At 57.4% G+C, this 18670-nt stretch overlaps 1 protein-coding gene and 1 long non-coding RNA gene across 2 annotated transcripts in view; one reads left to right on the top strand and one right to left on the bottom strand.

The window, feature by feature from the left end:
- The window catches only part of LOC138762315 (mannose-1-phosphate guanylyltransferase regulatory subunit alpha-A-like), a 39229-nt gene extending 25531 nt beyond the window's left edge, over positions 1-13698 (bottom strand). Inside the window, exons 1-3 of the mRNA XM_069936069.1 lie at positions 13589-13698; positions 4748-4845; positions 858-961 (exon numbers count right to left, since the gene is read on the bottom strand). Of these exons, the coding sequence (XP_069792170.1) occupies positions 858-961; positions 4748-4845; positions 13589-13628 (242 nt within the window). The 5' untranslated portion in view covers positions 13629-13698. The remainder of the gene's footprint in view (positions 1-857; positions 962-4747; positions 4846-13588) is intronic.
- Positions 13591-18668, top strand: LOC138762316 (uncharacterized). The gene is made up of 3 exons (XR_011356879.1): positions 13591-13762; positions 17561-17715; positions 18274-18668. It is a non-coding gene; the product is annotated as an uncharacterized lncRNA (long non-coding RNA).
- Positions 18669-18670: the final 2 nt, after the last annotated feature.

The raw sequence follows: 18670 nt of genomic DNA, 5'->3' as shown, positions 1-18670 counted from the left end.
ACTACCTGGCCTACTACCCATAACCTTTGATGCCCTGGCTAATCAAGTACCTACCAATCTCTGCCTTAAATGCACCCAATGCCCAGCCTCCACAACCGCCTGTGGCAACAAATTTACCACCCTCTGGCTGAAGAAATTCCTCCACATCTTCGTTCTAAGCAGACACTCTTCAATCATAGAATACTACAGCACAGTACAGTACAGACCCTTCGGCCCTTGATGTTGTGCCAACCTGTATATTCCTTAAAAAAATACTAAACCCTCCCTACCCCATAGCCCTCTATTATCCTTCATCCATGTGTCTGTCTAAGAGTCTCTTAAATGAGGGGCCAGATGGTCGACTCCTGCTTCTTGTTTTTTAGGAGGTATTTGGCCAATGAACTGTAGTCAGAAATCAGCTCCTATGACACAGAATGAAAGGGTATTTGATCACACAGGTGACTGGTTCAGGTCTGGGTCACACTTATGGGGGGAAATAGGAGCAGATTTAATTGTGGTGTTCAAAAGGGAGTTGGAAGAAATAGACTGCATGACTATAATGAGAATGAGGGGGAGTGGGATTGGGCAGAGTACACTAACCCAGAGACGGTACGGATTAGAGGGATCAAATGGCCTCCTTATGTGCAGTCCCTACGATCCTGTGACACAGACTGTACAATTCTAATCTCTCCATATTCATAATGGCAGGGAGATAGGCCCCCCTGCTCCACTAGTCGATGCCAGCCACTTACACCGATCCTGCGCATGTTCCCTTCCACTCCCCCGGATGCAGCCCGTCATGCCACGCGATGCAGCAGCTGCCCCACAGTGTGGTGTACGGGAACAGGGCAACAGAGGTCGGGTAGAGGCTTAATTACCGAATGCAGATTCTGAATTCCTGCTGTGCTGTCACGAGGAACCGATTGATTTCATCGCTTGGCTGATAAAACCCAATGAGCAGGATCTCCTTCATGTTGGGAACCTGCAGAGTGGGAGAGGGAGGGCAAGGGTGAGAGACCGGAGCAGAGGAATTAGAGGAAGGAGAGGTAAAATAAAAGGAGAGGAAAGGAAGTGACAGAAAAGAAGGAGGAATGGAGGAAAAGGGGGAGGGAGAGGGAGGAGGAAAGAAGGGATGGAGGAAGGAAAATGGAGGGATGGAGGAGAAAAGGAGGGATGGATTGAGGTGGAAATGAAGGAGCAGGAAGGCAAGCAGGGAGGAAAGGAAAGCAGGCGAGGGGAAGAAAGAGAGAGGGATGGAGGGGGAAAGGAGGGAGGGAGAAGGATGGAGGGGGGGAAGGAGGGAGGGAGAAGGATGGATAGGAGGGAGGGGAGAGGGATAGAGGAGGAAAGGAGGGAGTGGAAAGGAATGAAGGGGAAAGGAGGGAGGGGAGAGGGATGGAGGAGGAAAGGAGGGGAGAGGAATGGAGGGGAAAGGATGGAGGGGAGAGGGATGGAAGGGGAAAAGAGGGAGGGGAGAGGAATGGTGGGGAAAGGAGGGAGGGAGAGGGATGGTGGGAAAGGAGGGAGGAGGGATGGAGGAGGAAAGGAAGGAGGGGAAAGGAATGGAGGGGAAAGGATGAAGGGGGGAGGGATGGAAGGGGAAAAGAGGGAGGGAGAGGGATGGAGGAGGAAAGGAGGGAGTGGAGAGGGATGAAGGGGAAAGGAGGGAGGGGAGAGGGATGAAGGGGAAAGGAGGGAGGGGAGAGGGATGGAGGGGGAAAGAAGGGAGGAGAGAGGAATGAAGGGGAAAGGAGGGAGGGGAGAGGGATGAAGGGGGAAAGGAGGGAGGGGAGAGGGATGGAGGAGGAAAGGTGAGAGGGATGGAGGAGGAAAGGAGGGAGGGGAGAGGGATGGAGGAGGGGAGAGGGATGGAGGGGGAAAGGAGGGAGGGGAGAGGGATGAAGGGGAAATGAGGGACAGGAGAGGGAGGGGAGAGGGATGAAGGGGGAAGGAGGGAGGGGAGAGGGATGGAGGGGGAAAGGAGAGAGGGGAGAGGGATGAAGGGGAAAGGAGAGAGGGGAGAGGGATGGAGGGGGAAAGGATGGAGGGGAGAGGGATGAAGGAGGAAAGGAGGGAGGGGAGAGGGATGAAGGAGAAAAGGAGGGAGGGATATTCAGACATCAGTGCATAGCCATTAACCTTGACAGTCACAGCTGCCTGTGTAACCAACCTCATCTCCTTCAGTCTCTCTGACTGTCCTGTGTTTGGCAATGGATTCTACAGACACCTCCTTTGGACTCATCCCCTGCCTTCCGATGATATAACTTCACCTTTCACATTGTTCCTGTGTGCTCATTCCAGCATAGTTGGCCTTTCATCCAAAGTAAAGCCTCCATTTTAAAACCTCTCATCCTAATCTCCAATGCCTCCATGTTACCCTCCCAACCTCTATAAACCAACCCTGCCCCCAAATCATTCGCAAACTCTGCCCTTGTGTTCACCCCAGTATTAAATTACTCCACCACTACTCCAGGCTTCAGCTGCCTGAGCCCCAGACTCAGGAATTCCTTCCCCATCCACTGCAAAACCAAGGAGATGATTGTGGACTTCAGGAGGAAGTCAGGAGAACACGACCCAGTCCTCGTTGAGAGCTCAGTAGTGGAGAGGGTCAAGAATTTCAAATTTCTGGGTGTCAACATCTCCGAGGATCTGTCCTAGGGCCTCCATGTTGATGTAATCACGAAGAAAGTTCGCCAGCGGCTAGACTTTGTGAGGTGCCTGAGAAGATTTGGTATGTTACCGAAGACTCAAACTTCTACAGGAGTACTCTGACTGGTTGCATCACTGCCTGGTATGGTATGAACTCTCAGGAGAATAAACTCCAGAGGGCTGTTAACTCAGCTTGCGACATCACAGGCACCAAATTTCACTCCATTGAGGACATCTACATGAGGCAGTGCCTTAAAAAAGCAGCCTCTATGCTCAAAGACCCCACCACCCAGGCCCTGCCCTCTTCACTCTGCTACCATCGGGGAAAAGGTACAGGAACCTAAACACGAGCACTCAGCGGCACAAGGACAGCTTCTTCCCCTCTGCCATCAGATTCCGGAATGATCCGTGACCCACAGACACGGCCTGACTTTTCGTGCAGTATTATTTATATTTTGTTAATATTTATTGTTATAAGGGGGTTTATATGAATGAATTTCCTGATGGTTCATTACAATAAGCTCTGATCCTGATCTCATTTCATTTAATGTACTCCTTAACTCTCGCTTGGAGATTTTGGTAGCCACACTTGCCCAAATCATCAATCCTACATCTCCTGTTGTTCTCACATTTCAGCGGAGCTCCAATGGAAAAGCAGCCACAATTGGAGTTCCATCAGATGGCCAGCCTGCATTCTGAGGGTGCCTGGACCACCACACAATATCCAACTGGGCTCCCTTCACACGGAGAGGCACAACCTAGAGACCCAAGAGCATTGGAGGGGAACGTCCACCGACCGTGGGCTCAGGGCACGTGCAAGGGCCTGAATGTCAAGTTTATTGTCATTTGATTGTACAAGTACAACCCAATGAAACAGTGTTCTCCGGTCCTCGGTACAAAACACGCAGACACATAACCAGACAACACACAGACAGACAAAAAATATATATGCCGGACGAGTATTTAATTTATACAAATAAATCAATAAATATTATTTCTGAATATGAGAGTCTCAGGTGGTCAGTGTGAGCAGTTCCTTTGATTGTTCAGCATTCTCACTGCCCGTGGGAAGAAGCTGTTCCTCAGCCTGGTGGCGCTGTCTCTGATCCTCCTGGATCTCTTCCCTGATGGGAGCAGCTGAAAGATGCTGTGAGCAGGGTGGACGGGGTCCTCAATGATTTTGCACATCCTCTTCAGACAATGATCCTAGTAGATCACGTTGATATGGGGTGGGATGGGGGGGGTGGGAAAGAGAGCCAAGTCATCCTCTCTGCCTCTCTAATGATCCTGTGGATTGACCTCCGATCCATTTCTCTGCAACAACTGTACGCCCCCAGGACACTCTCGATAGAGCTGCTGTAGAAGGTTGACATGATGGTGGCCGGTAGCCTTGCCCACTTGAGTCTTCTCAGGAAGAGCAGTCACTGTTGCACCTTCCAGACAAGTGAGGAGATGTTGAGTGTCCACGACGGGTCCCTAGTTAAGAGAACTCCAAGGAACATGGTGCTCTCCACTCTCCACTACAGAGTTGTTGATGTGTAGTGAAGGGTGGCCGTTCCTGGTCCTCCTGAAGTCCACGATCATCTTCTTCGTCTTGTCCATGTTGAGACTCTCAGGTTGTTCATCTCACACTATTTCACGCGATTTTCCACCTCTTCTCTGCCGTGCGACTCATCCTTGTTGGTGATGAGGCCGACCACTTGTGTCATCTGCAAACTTGATGACACTGCTGGAGCTGGAACTGGTGACATGATCGTGAGCAGCAGCATGTCCAGGAGCGGGGTGGACACCCAGCCCTGACGGTGCACGACGTTCTGCTATAGACCAGGACAGATTCGGAGTATGAGCTTGAAGACGTGTGAGCATGAATGTGGGTAGAAGTGTGTGCTGTGTCAACGTGTGTCCACATGAGTGTCAGAATGTGTCAGTGAAAGTATGAGCTCATCTGACGGTGCAAGAGTGCACATGAGCACATGTGGGTGTGATCGTGACCCTGAGGATGAGTGTGAGGTCACCTGATAAAGGGTCCAGAGAGTCTACACTCACACTGCGTGGATCATCGGGTTATGAGCAAGAAGGTACCTGATCGCCAGAGAAGCAATAGGCATGTTTGAGTTACCTTTGCACAAGCCTCAATGTGATGCTGGATCATTGGGACACCTGCCACCGGGAACAACGGCTTTGGAACTTCGAAGGACAACGGTCGGAACCTTGTGCCTAAAGGAAAACAGTAACATGATCAATACCATCCCATTGCACATTCCCGGAGTCACACAAAGGGTGAAGCTCCTTCCACGCCATCTCATCACACACTCCCAGGGTCAAACACACAGTGAAACTCCCTCCCCATTGTCCCATCACACACTCCCGGGGTCAGACACAGAGTGAAGCTCCCTCCACACCGTCCCATCCCACACTCCTGTGGTCAGACACAGAGTGAAGCTCCCTCCACACCATCGCATCCCACACTCCTGGGGTCAGACACAGAGTGAAGCTCCCTCTGCACCATCGCATCCCACACTCCCAGGGTCAGACACAGAGTGAAGCTCCCTCCACACCATCGCATCCCACACTCCTGGGGTCAGACACAGAGTGAAGCTCCCTCCACACCGTCCCATCCCACACTCCTGGGGTCAGACACTGAGTGAAGCTCCCTCCACACCATCGCATACAACACTCCTGGGGTCAGACACAGAGTGAAGCTCCCTCCACACCATCCCATCCCACATTCCTGGGGTCAGACACAGAGTGAAGCTCCCTCCACACCATCGCATACAACACTCCTGGGGTCAGACACAGAGTGAAGCCATGGGAAGTAAAGGGTCACCAACATTTCACACCTGGACCCTATATCAGGTATAAGAAAAAAACAAGCAGGTATCTGAATGGAAAAGGAGGAGTGAGGGTATGAGGAGAGGAAAGAGGAAGGGGCTGGATCACAGCTTAAAGGTGGATACAGGTGGGTGGGTAGAAGAGAAGAAAGCTAAGAAGAGCTGGGGAGAGGGGTAAGAGGGGGAAAGAGCGGATAGAGTGAAGGTGCTCAACAGAATGATCTGCCAGTTTGCGCCCAGTCTCCCTGATGGAGAGGAGGCCACATTGGGATTGATTTGGGCTGCAGTGCTGCTACTGTGCCAGCATTTGGGGTAGGCATTGGAATCCCGCGCTGTCTGTAAGGAGTTTGTACATTCTCCCCACATCGGCGTGGTTTTTCCCTGGGGGCTCCTCCCACCCTTCAAAATGTATCGAGGACGTAGCTTAATTGAGTGTCATTGGCCAGCACGGGATTGTGCTCTGAAAGGGCCTGTTACCGTGTTGTATGTCTAAATATAATTTAATTTAAAATTTGAAAGAGTGCAGAGAAGATTGGAACATAGGAACATAGGAACTAGGAACAGGAGGAGGCCATAAATGGCCCATCGAGCCTGCTCCGCCATTCAAAACGATCATAGCTAATTTAATTTATGACCTAACTCCACCTACCTGCCTTCTCCCCATATCCCCTAATTCCTCTATCATGTAAAAATTTATCTACCGAATTTTAAATATGTTTAATGAAGCAGCCTCAACCACTTCCCTGGTTAGAGAATTCCAAACATTCACTACTCTCTGGGGAAAAACTATTTTTCCTCATCTCTGTCCTAAATCTACTCCCCCGAATCTTGAGACTGTGTCCTCTTGTTTTAGTTTCCCCGGCCAGCTCAAAAAACCTTCCTACATCTATTCTATCCATACTCTTCATAATCCTATATGTTTCTATAAGATCTCCTCTCATTCTTCTGAACTTGAGCGAATACAATCCTAGCCGATTTAATCTTTCATCACAAGTCAACCCCTTCATCCCAGGGATCAACCTAGTAAACCTCCTCTGGACCGTCTCCAAAGCCAGTATATCCTTCCTCAAATATGGAGACCAGAACTGGACTCAGTACTCCAGGTGCGGTCTCACCAGTACCTTATACAGTTGCAACATTACCTCCCTACTCCTGAATTCAATTCCTCTAGCGATGAAGGCCAACATTTCATTTGCCTTCTTAATAACCTGCTGCACCTGCAACCTAACTTTTTGCGATTCATGCACAAGCCCTCCCAAGTCCCCCTGCACAACAGCATGCTGTAGTTTTTCACCATTTAAATAATATTCAGCTCTTTTATTTTTCTTGCCAAAGTGGATCACCACACACTTACTAACATTGTACTCCATCTGCCAGACCTTTGCCCACTCTTCCAGCTTAACTCGATCCCTCTGCAGACTCTCCACATCCTCATTACAATTTGCTCTTCCACTCAATTTGGTGTCATCCGCCAACTTGGCTCCACCACATTTTGTCCCCTCCTCCAAGTCATCAATGTTAATGATGAACAGTTGTGGGCCTAACACCAACCCCTGCGGCACCCCACTTACCACTCTCTGCCAACCTGAAAAACTCCCATTTATCCTGACTCTCTGCCTCCTGTCAGACAACCAATTTTCAATCCAGGCCAATAGACTTCCCCGGACTCCACTTTCCTGTAACTTACTGAGAAGTCTCTTGTGCGGCACCTTATCAAACGCTCTCTGGAAATCCAAATAGATAACATCAACCTGTTCCCCTCTATCCACCGCACCCATTATATCCTCAAAGAATCCTAACAAGTTTGTCAAACAAGATCTTCCCTTTCTAAAACCATGCTGCGTCTGCCTGATTGAACCCTTACGTTCCAAAAGTTTCACTATTTCATCTTTAATGACCGCTTCAAGCATTTTTCCAACTACAGATGTCAAGCTAATTGGCCGATAATTTCCAGTCTTCTGCCTACATCCCTTCTTAAAAAGTGGCGTGACATTTGCTGTCTTCCAGTCTCCCGGGACCTGCCCAGAATCCAAGGAATTTTGGTCTATGACCACCAATGCATCAACTATAACTTCTGCCATTTCCTTCAGAACCCTTGCATCAGGACCAGGTGATTTGTCTGGCTTTAGTCCCATTAGTTTCTCCATCACTACTTCCTTTGTAGCAACTATTTTATCAAGGCCCTCCCCAACATTCGCATCCTTAACTCTGCACTTGGGCATGCTGGACATGTCTTCCACCGTGAAGACTGACACAAAATACTTGTTCAATGCCTCGGCCATTTCCTCATTTTTTTGCTACCAGTTTTCCTTTCTCATCCTCCAAAGGTCCTATGTTAACTCTGGCCACCCTCTTCCGTTTTATATATTTATAACATTTTTTGCTTTGTGTTTTTATATTTTGTGCCAATTTACTTTCATAATCCTTTTTCCCATTTCTTATTACCCGCTTTGTAACCCCTTGTTGTCTCTTAAAGTTTTCCCAATCTTCCAGTTTCCCACTGCTCTTTGCAGCTTTGTACACCTGCACCTTCAATTTTATGCTCTCCTTTATTTCCTTTGTTAACCACAGTTGATTTTTCCCTCCCTTGCTGCCCTTTTTCCTGACCGGAATCTATTTTTGTTGAGCATTACAAAATATTTCTTTGAAAATCTTCCACAGTTCCTTAATTGTTTCATCAATGAGCCTGTGCTCCCAGTCCACTCTGCCCAATTCCTCCCTAATCCTATGGTAGTGACTGGGATGTTGCTGAGATGACAGGAAATGAGTTAGAGGGAAAGGTTAAACAGGTTAGGATTTTATTCCCTGAAGCATCAAAGAATGAGGGGAGATTGAATAGAGGTTTATAAAACTATGAGAGGTATGGACAGAGTAAATTAAAGCAAGCTTTTCCCACTTTAGTTGGGTGAGACAAGAACTAGAGGACATGGGCTAAGGGTGAAAGGGGAAAAGTTTAAAGCATCGGTTTCAAACTGCCCCCCAAACTCACATCCCAATTTAAGTAATCCCTACGTCATCAGTGCATAGGGATTGTGAGATTGTGCTTCTATAGACAAGGTGGGTACAGACAAATGATCCAAAAATATTTCCACAGAAATACGATCAACAGGAAAATCAGATTTATAAAGATTGGAATAGTATTATCTAAACCAATGGTTTTCAGACCTTTTCCTTTCCACTCACATACCACCTTCAGCAATCCTTTATTAATCACAGAGATTGCTGAAGGCGGAATACAAGTTAGGAAGGCACATTGAAAACCACTGGTTTAAAAGAGCATTTGGGGAACTTCACTCTGAGAGGGGTGGGACCTTCACTGGGGACCCTCCTCACTGTCAAGGGCTAGGACAGATCACCATGGCGTATCTGGCCAGCAGACAAGGGCGAGGAGTGGATAGTGTGTCGGAACAGTCAGTATATATTCTGCCTCCCCACATCCTGGAATGACACAAAGAACATCATGTGGTGTAGGATTGGTCCCCGAGAGGTAACTTGGGTGTGGGATCACAGTGACTAACATGGAGGTGACCAGTTGGTTGATAACCAGGACAGACCAGCATCCCAGCCAGGCAATGACTTTTTGTCTCTAACTTCATTCTGTGTCGGACCCCAGGAGTGTGTGGTGGGACAGTGTTGATGGAGCTTCACTCTGTGTCTGACCCCCGGGAGGGTGTGATGGAATGGTGTGGAGGGAGCTTCACTCTGTGTCTGATCTGCTGAGTTTCTCCAGCACACTTGAGAATTGTACTGGACTTAAAACCTCTTCTACACATCATTCCTATAGAGCTGCAGACAATACTCAGATCCTCTCTAAATCTCTTCCCTCAAGTGTGAGGTTATCCACTTTGGCAAGAAAAATAAAAGAGCTGAATATTATTTAAAGGATGAAAAACTACAGCATGCTGTTGTGCGGAGGGACTTGGGAGGGCTTGTGCATGAATCGCAAAAGGTTAGGTTGCAGGCACAGCAGGTTATTAAGAAGACAAATGGAATGTTGGCCTTCATCGCTAGAGGAATTGAATTCAGGAGTCGGGAGGTGATGTTGCAACTGTATAAGGTACTGGTGAGACCGCACCTGGAGTCCTGTGTCCAGTTCTGGTCTCCATATTTGAGGAAGGACATACTGGCTTTGGAGACGGTCCAGAGGAGGTTTACTAGGTTGATCCCTGGGATGAAGGGGTTGACTTATGGTGAAAGATTAAATCGTCTAGGATTGTATTCGCTCGAGTTCAGAAGAATGAGAGGAGATCTTATCGAAACATATAGGATTATGAAGGGTATGGATAGGATAGATGTAGGAAGGTTTTTTGAGCTGGCCGGGGAAACTAAAATGAGAGGACACAGACTCAAGATTCGGGGGAGTAGATTTAGGACAGAGATGAGGAAAAATAGTTTTTCCCAGAGAGTAGTGAATGTTTGGAATTCTCTAACCAGGGAAGTGGTTGAGGCTGCCTCATTAAACATATTAATGAGGGAGGGGGAGGGGAGAGGGAGGGGGAAGGGGAGGAGGGAGGGGAGGGGGAGGGGATGGAGGGAGGAGAGGGAGGAGGGGAGGAGAGGGAGGAGGAGAGGAGAGGGAGGAGGGGAGGAGAGGGAGGAGGGGAGAGCGAGGGAGGAGGGGAGAGCGAGGGGGAGGGGAGAGCGAGGGGGAGGGGAGAGCGAGGGGGAGGGGAGAGCGAGGGGGAGGGGAGAGCGAGGGGGAGGGGAGAGCGAGGGGGAGGGGAGAGCGAGGGGGAGGGGAGAGCGAGGGGAGGGGAGAGCGAGGGGGAGGGGAGAGCGAGGGGGAGGGGAGAGCGAGGGGGAGGGGAGAGCGAGGGGGAGGGGAGAGCGAGGGGGAGGGGAGAGCGAGGGGGAGGGGAGAGCGAGGGGGAGGGGAGAGCGAGGGGGAGGGGAGAGCGAGGGGGAGGGGAGAGCGAGGGGGAGGGGAGAGCGAGGGGGAGGGGAGAGCGAGGGGGAGGGGAGAGCGAGGGGGAGGGGAGAGCGAGGGGAGGGGAGAGCGAGGGGGAGGGGAGAGCGAGGGGGAGGGGAGAGCGAGGGGGAGGGGAGAGCGAGGGGGAGGGGAGAGCGAGGGGGAGGGGGAGAGCGAGGGGGAGGGGAGAGCGAGGGGGAGGGGAGAGCGAGGGGGAGGGGAGAGCGAGGGGGAGGGGAGAGCGAGGGGGAGGGGAGAGCGAGGGGGAGGGGAGAGCGAGGGGGAGGGGAGAGCGAGGGGGAGGGGAGAGCGAGGGGGAGGGGAGAGCGAGGGGGAGGGGAGAGCGAGGGGGAGGGGAGAGCGAGGGGGAGGGGAGAGCGAGGGGGAGGGGAGAGCGAGGGGGAGGGGAGAGCGAGGGGGAGGGGAGAGCGAGGGGGAGGGAGAGCGAGGGGGAGGGGAGAGCGAGGGGGAGGGGAGAGCGAGGGGGAGGGGAGAGCGAGGGGGAGGGGAGAGCGAGGGGGAGGGGAGAGCGAGGGGGAGGGGAGAGCGAGGGGGAGGGGAGAGCGAGGGGGAGGGGAGAGCGAGGGGGAGGGGAGAGCGAGGGGGAGGGGAGAGCGAGGGGGAGGGGAGAGCGAGGGGGAGGGGAGAGCGAGGGGGAGGGGAGAGCGAGGGGGAGGGGAGAGCGAGGGGGAGGGGAGAGCGAGGGGGAGGGGAGAGCGAGGGGGAGGGGGAGAGCGAGGGGGAGGGGAGAGCGAGGGGGAGGGGGAGAGCGAGGGGGAGGGGAGAGCGAGGGGGAGGGGAGAGCGAGGGGGAGGGGAGAGCGAGGGGGAGGGGAGAGCGAGGGGGAGGGGGAGAGCGAGGGGGAGGGGAGAGCGAGGGGGAGGGGAGAGCGAGGGGGAGGGGAGAGCGAGGGGGAGGGGAGAGCGAGGGGGAGGGGAGAGCGAGGGGGAGGGGAGAGCGAGGGGGAGGGGAGAGCGAGGGGGAGGGGAGAGCGAGGGGGAGGGGAGAGCGAGGGGGAGGGGAGAGCGAGGGGGAGGGGAGAGCGAGGGGGAGGGGAGAGCGAGGGGGAGGGGAGAGCGAGGGGGAGGGGAGAGCGAGGGGGAGGGGAGAGCGAGGGGGAGGGGAGAGCGAGGGGGAGGGGAGAGCGAGGGGGAGGGGAGAGCGAGGGGGAGGGGAGAGCGAGGGGGAGGGGAGAGCGAGGGGAGGGGAGAGCGAGGGGGAGGGGAGAGCGAGGGGGAGGGGAGAGCGAGGGGGAGGGGAGAGCGAGGGGGAGGGGAGAGCGAGGGGGAGGGGAGAGCGAGGGGGAGGGGAGAGCGAGGGGGAGGGGAGAGCGAGGGGGAGGGGAGAGCGAGGGGGAGGGGAGAGCGAGGGGAGGGGAGAGCGGGGAGGGGAGCGAGGGGGAGGGGAGAGCGAGGGGGAGGGGAGAGCGAGGGGGAGGGGAGAGCGAGGGGGAGGGGAGAGCGAGGGGGAGGGGAGAGCGAGGGGGAGGGGAGAGCGAGGGGGAGGGGAGAGCGAGGGGGGAGGGGAGAGCGAGGGGGAGGGGAGAGCGAGGGGGAGGGGAGAGCGAGGGGGAGGGGAGAGCGAGGGGAGGGGAGAGCGAGGGGGAGGGGAGAGCGAGGGGGGAGAGCGAGGGGGAGAGCGAGGGGGAGGGGGAGGGAGGGGAGGGAGGGGAGGGAGGGGAGGGGGGAGGGAGGGGAGGGAGGGGAGGGGGAGGGGAGAGGGAGGGGAGGGGGAGGGGAAGAGGGAGGGGAGGGGGAGGGGAAGAGGGAGGGAGGGGGAGGGGAAGAGGGAGGGGAGGGGGAGGGGAAGAGGGAGGGGAGGGGGAGGGGAAGAGGGAGGGGATGGAGGGAGGAGAGGGAGGGGGAGGGGAGAGGGAGGGGGAGGGGAGAGGGAGGGGAGAGGGGAGGGGGAGGGGAGAGGGAGGGGGAGGGGAGAGGGAGGGGAGGGGAGAGGGAGGGGGAGGGGAGAGGGAGGGGGAGGGGAGAGGGAGGGGGAGGGGAGAGGGAGGGGGGAGGGGAGGAGGGAGGGGGAAGGGAGGAGGGAGGGGGGTGAGGGAGTGAGGGGGAAGGTGAGGAGTGAGGGGGAAGGTGAGGAGTGAGGGGGAAGGTGAGGAGTGAGGGGGAAGGTGAGGAGTGAGGGGGAGGGGATGGAGGAGAGGAGAGGGAGGAGGGAGGAGAGAGGAGAGGGGGAGGGGAGGGCGAGGGGGAGGGGAGGGCGAGGGGAGGGCGAGGGGAGGGCGAGGGGGAAGGCGAGGGGGAGGGCGAGGGGGAGGGCGAGGGGAGGGGGAGGGGAGGGCGAGGGGAGGGGAGGGCGAGGGGGAGGGGAGGGCGAGGGGGAGGGGAGGGCGAGGGGAGGGGAGGGCGAGGGGGAGGGGAGGAGGGGAGGGAGGGGGAGGGGATGGAGGGAGGAGAGGGAGGAGGGGGAGGAGAGGAGAGGGAGGAGGGGGAGGAGAGGAGAGGGAGGAGGGAGGAGAGAGGAGAGGGAGGGGAGAGGAGGGGGAGGGAGAGGAGGGGAGGGGAGAGCGAGGGGGAGGAGAGAGGGAGGGGGAGGAGAGAGGGAGGGGGAGGAGAGAGGGAGGGGGAGGGGAGAGGGGAGGGGAGAGGGAGGGGGAGGAGAGAGGGAGGGGGAGGGGAGAGGGAGGGGGAGGGGAGAGGGAGGGGGAGGGGAGAGGGAGGGGAGAGGGAGGGGGAGGGGAGGGGAGAGGGAGGGGGAGGGGAGGGAGGGGAGGGGAGGGGAGGGGGAGGGGGAGGGGGAGGGGATGGAGGAAGGAGAGGGAGGAGGGGGAGGAGAGGAGAGGGAGGAGGGAGGAGAGAGGAGAGGAGAGGAGGGGGAGGAGAGAGGGAGGGGGAGGAGAGAGGGAGGGGGAGGGGAGAGAGAGGGGGAGGAGAGAGGGAGGGGGAGGGGAGAGAGAGGGGGAGGGGAGGGAGGGGAGGGAGGGGAGGGGGAGGGAGGGGAGGGGGAGGGGAGGGGAGGGGGAGGGGAGGGAGGGAGGGAGGTGAGGGGAGGAGGGGAGGGGAGGGAGGGGAGGGGGAGGGGAGGGGGAGGGAGGGGAGGGGGAGGGGAGGGTGGTGTGGGGAGGAGGGGAGGGGAGGGGAGGGGAGGGAGGGGAGGGGGAGGGGAGGAGGGGAGGGGAGGAGGGGAGGGGAGGGAGGGGAGGGGAGGGGAGGGAATTGGGTAGCAGCGCGACGGGCCGAAGCGCCGCCAGTCACCCCCCGGGTACCTTTCTGCGACCCCCCGATCAGGATCACGGCCTTGAACATGGCGGCGGGTGACCCGCTCCGCTCGTTCCCGGTGCCAACGGGGCAGCGGCGCGCACTGATGACGTCACAGCGACTCGGCACGTGATCACAGGGTCGGCGCTGCACAGGACGATCCACAGGATGGGGATGGACCAGTGGGTGATTGGGAGGGGGATGTGGGGGAGGGGGTAGAATGGAGGGGGAGAGGAGGGAGGTAGAGGGTAGGGATGTGGGGAGGGGGTAGAATGGAGGGGGAGAGGAGGGAGGTAGAGAGTAGGGATGTGGGGGAGGGGTAGAGTGGAGGGGGAGAGGAGGGAGGTAGAGGGTAGGGATGTGGGGGAGGGGGTAGAATGGAGGGGGAGAGGAGGGAGGTAGAGGGTAGGGATGTGGGGGAGGGGGTAGAATGGAGGGGGAGAGGAGGGAGGTAGAGAGTAGGGATGTGGGGGAGGGGTAGAGTGGAGGGGGAGAGGAGGGAGGTAGAGGGTAGGGATGTGGGGGAGGGGGTAGAATGGAGGGGGAGAGGAGGGAGGTAGAGAGTAGGATGTGGGGGAGGGGTAGAGTGGAGGGGGAGAGGAGGGAGGTAGAGGGTAGGGATGTGGGGGGAGGGGGTAGAATGGAGGGGGAGAGGGTAGAATGGAGGGGGAGAGGAGGGAGGTAGAGGGTAGGGATGTGGGGGAGGGGTAGAGTGGAGGGGGAGAGGAGGGAGGTAGAGGGTAGGGATGTGGGGGAGGGGGTAGAATGGAGGGGGAGAGGAGGGAGGTAGAGAGTAGGGATGTGGGGAGGGGTAGAGTGGAGGGGGAGAGGAGGGAGGTAGAGGGTAGGGATGTGGGGGAGGGGGTAGAATGGAGGGGGAGAGGGTAGAATGGAGGGGGAGAGGAGGGAGGTAGAGGGTAGGGATGTGGGGGAGGGGTAGAGTGGAGGGGGTGAGGAGGGAGGTAGAGGGTAGGGATGTGGGGGAGGGGGTAGAATGGAGGGGGAGAGGAGGGAGGTAGAGGGTAGGATGTGGGGGAGGGGGTAGAATGGAGGGGGAGAGGAGGGTGGTAGAGAGTAGGGATGTGGGGGAGGGGTTGTGTGGTGGGGGAGAGGTGGGGGGTAGAGGGTAGGGATGTGGGGGAGGGGTTGAGTGGAGGGGGAGAGGGGGAGGTAGAGGGTAGGGATGTGGGGGAGGGGGTAGAATGGAGGGGGAGAGGTGGGAGGTGGAGGGTAGGGATGTGGGAGAGGGGGTTAAATGGAGGGGGAGAGGTGGGAGGTGAGGTGGGTGTGGGGGTGGGGTTGGTGGGGGGGGAGGGTGGTAGAGGGTGGGTGTGGGGGAGGGGGTAGATGGTGGGGGAGAGGGTTAGATGGGGGGGTGTGGAGGGTGTAGTGGGTTGGGATGTGGGGGTGGGGGTAGAATGGTGGGGGTGAGGTGGGTGGTTGTGGGTGGGTGTGGGGGGTGGGTAGTGTGGTGGGGGTGGTGGGTGGTGGTGGGTAGGATGTGGGGGTGGGTAGGTGGTGGGGGAGTGGTGGGGGTTGAGGGTGGGTGTGGGGGTGGGGGAGGTGGAGGGGGGTGAGGAGGGTGGTAGTGGGTAGGGTGTGGGGGAGGGGTAGGTGGTGGGGGTGGAGGGGGGGTGTGGGTAGGGTGTGGGGGTGGGGTTGGTGGTGGGGGTGTGGTGGGGGGTGTGGGGGGGGGTTGGGTGTGGGGGGTGGGGGGTGGTTTGGGTGGGGTGTGGGGGTTGGGTGGTGGTGGGGGGGTGGGGGTTGAGGGTGGGGTTGTGGGGTGGGGTTGGTGGAGGGGGTGGGGGGTGGTAGGGGTGGGGTGTGGGGGTGGGGGTGGGTGGGGGGGGGTGGGGTTGTGGGTGGGGTGTGGGGGTGGGTGGGTGGTGGGGGGGGTGGGGGTGTGGGGTGGGGTGTGGGGGTGGGGTGGGTGGGGGGGGGGGTGGGGGTGGGGGTGGGGGTGTGGTGGGGGGTGGGGGGTGGTGTGGGGTGGGTGTGGGGGGTGGGGTGTGTGGTGGGGTGTGGGGGGGGTTGGGGTGGTGGGGGGGTGGGGTTGGTGGGGGGTGTGGGTGGGTGTGGGTGGGTGTGGGGGGTGGGGGTTGATGGAGGGGGTGGGGGTGGTGGGTTGGGGTGGTGGGGAAGGGGCTAGAGTGGGGGGGAGAGGTGGGAGGTAGAGGGTAGGGATGTGGGGGGGGGGTAGAATGGAGGGGAGAGGAGGGAGGTATAGGGTAGGGATGTGGGGAAGGGGCTAGAGTGGAGGGGGAGAGGAGGGAGGTAGAGGGTAGGGATGTGGGGGAGGGGGTAGAATGGAGGGGGTGGAGGGAGGTAGAGGGTAGGGATGTGGGGGAGGGGGTTGAATGGAGGGGGAGAGGAGGGAGGTAGAGGGTAGGGATGTGGGGGAGGGGTAGAGTGGAGGGGGAGAGGAGGGAGGTAGAGGGTGGGATGTGGGGGTGGGGTAGAGTGGAGGGGGAGAGGAGGGGGGTAGAGGGTAGGGATGTGGGGGTGGGGTAGAGTGGAGGGGGGAGGAGGGAGGTAGAGGGTAGGGATGTGGGGGAGGGGTAGAGAGGAGGGGGAGAGGGGGTAGAGGGTAGGGATGTGGGGGTGGGGTAGAGTGGAGGGGGAGGGAGGGTTGTAGGGGTAGGGATGTGGGGGAGGGGGTAGAGTGGTGGGGGAAGGAGGGAGGTAGAGGGTAGGGATGTGGGGGAGGGGTAGAGTGGAGGGGAGAGGAGGGAGGTAGAGGGTAGGGATGTGGTGGAGGGGTAGAGTGGGGGGGAGAGGAGGGAGGTAGTGGGTAGGGATGTAGGGGAGGGGGAGGAGGGGGGGTAGAGGGTAGGGTTGTGGGGAGGGCGTAGAGTGGAGAGGAGGGAGGTGGGGTAGGGATGTGGGGGAGGGGTAGAGTGGAGGGGGTGAGGAGGGGGTTGGGGTGGGTGTGGGGGTGGGGGTAGGTGGAGGGGGAGAGGTGGGGGGTGAGGGTAGGGATGTGGGGGTGGGGTAGAGTGGTGGGGGTGAGGAGGGTGGTAGGGGTAGGGATGTGGTGGAGGGGTAGGTGGAGGGGTTGAGTGGAGGGGGTGAGGGGGGGTAGGGGTAGGGTTGTGGGGGTGGGTAGAGTGGAGGGGGTGAGGAGGGAGGTAGGGGTAGGGTGTGGGGGGTGGGGGGAGTGGAGGGGGTGTGGAGGGGGGTAGAGGGTAGGGATGTGGGGGTGGGGGTAGAGTGGAGGGGGAGAGGAGGGGGTTGAGGGTGGGGTGTGGGGGAGGGGTGAGAGGGGATGTGGGGAAGGGGGTAGAGGGTAGGGGTAGAGGTATCAGGAGGGGGTCGAGGGGTTGTGGGGGAAGGGATAGGAGGTAGGGGGGAGTTTGGGAAGGGATTTGTGGTAGATGGTGTGGGGGGGTGAGATGGAATGTGGGGAGGGGTAGAGGGGAAAGGGTTGAGAAACAGGAGGGAAGAAAGGAAGAGGGAAGGGGATGGGGAAGGAAGGAGAGGCGAGGAGGGAAAGTAGAGGAGGAAGGAGTGAGAGGGAGGGAAGGAGAGGACAGGGACGGGCAGACTCAGTGGTGCAGGTTGAGGGGTAGGAGGGAGGAGAGAGGAGTTGGAGTCACGGGAGGAAAGGCAGAGAGAAGGTTTGGTAAGGGGACAGGTGTAGGGGGTGAGAAAGGCAGAAAAGGGTGTAGGGGCAGGTTATGGTGAAGAGGGGGGTGAGGAGGAGGTTATGGTGAAGAGGGAGAGGTGGAGTAGGTGTAAATGAAGGGGAGGAAGGTTAGGTGAGGGGGTGGAGCAGGGGAGGAGGGGCAGTGGGAGGCGGAATAGGTGAGTGGGAGATGGGGCAGGTGAAAGGTGGAGGGGCAGAGGGAAGAGCACATGCTAACAGGTCAGTAATAGATACAGGTGAGTGTGTAGAAAAGGTCAAATGTCCCCTGTCAGAGAGGAACTGTAATCCACCGCCTCCCCTGCATCTCGCTCATTTCCGATCCGTCTGTCTTCAGATAATTGAAAGTGAAGTGGAGGGGGAATGTCGGTGATTGATTGCGGTCTGTTGATACAGAGTGAGTCAAGTTGTATGGCCCGATCTGAGAGCCCGGTTGGTGGGAGAGAAGCTTTGGGGAACAGAGACAGAGGTGTGCTTGCAAGGCAAGGTCAGGTAAGATCTTTTCCTAATGATGGGGAGTAGGCAATGGGGAAGCAGGATGGTCCAATTGAAAAACTGGGATCGTGCAAGTGTTCCTGACAACTGCACCTGCAAGAGGTGCATCCAAAGTTCAGATTTCTTGATGGAAAACATGCATGGCACACATGCAGCCCTGAGATTCTTTTTTCCTGTGGGACAGGCAGAATTCCAAGGATCTGCAATTTCTTGGAGATTGTGAGGGAGCTGGATGAACTTCAGATCACTCCCTTGGGGATCAGAGGGTGTGTTTTGGGAAGGGTTGTTGCGGTCATGTGACAGCACTGCCTCCGACCTAGTCGGAGGATACACCAGCTGCCCATCAAGGTTTGGTTGTGCCCCACCCATTAGTGCACACCTTGTCGTTGGACCCTTGAAACTGACCTGGACTGCTCTCTCCAGCCTGTCTGTACTTGGTTGTTGTAATTAGATTAACTCTCCTGCCACTGAGCTATTGGCCCCAGTAAATGATGTGGGCTGGACCCTCCAGCACTATAAAGGTGTCATGTGCTCCTTGTTCACTCTCTTTGCCAGCTTGGGACCACCCTGCTTCACTCCAGGCCTAGAAACGTGGAAGGGGGCTGGAGAAAGTGTTGGTAAGATGTGCCCTGTGAAAAGGGTTGGGAGCGTTTAATTAGTGTCCTTTGGAGCATAGAGCCGTGCCTGCACTGAGTCGAGGGGTGGTGGGACCTCGTAGTGAATTTTCCTTCATCACTGTATGTACCAGTTCAGTGTGTGTGTCTGCTGCATCAGTTACCACTTCCCACACTTCTATAAATAAAATACTTCCCCATCAAAACTGTGTTCAGAGTCCTTGCCTTTGAGACCTACCAAACCTGTTTCCTCACTTACTTTCGGGGGTGATGGAGAGGAGCTACAGGGAGACAGTCACACACAAGGGGCAAGAGGCAGCTGGGTGACTGTTAGGTGA

This window comes from Narcine bancroftii, chromosome 4 (assembly GCF_036971445.1).
Source record: "Narcine bancroftii isolate sNarBan1 chromosome 4, sNarBan1.hap1, whole genome shotgun sequence".
Taxonomy (NCBI): Eukaryota; Metazoa; Chordata; class Chondrichthyes; order Torpediniformes; family Narcinidae; genus Narcine; species Narcine bancroftii.
The sequence above is the reverse complement of the archived record's forward strand: the minus strand, read 5'-3'. Positions and strand labels throughout refer to the sequence as shown.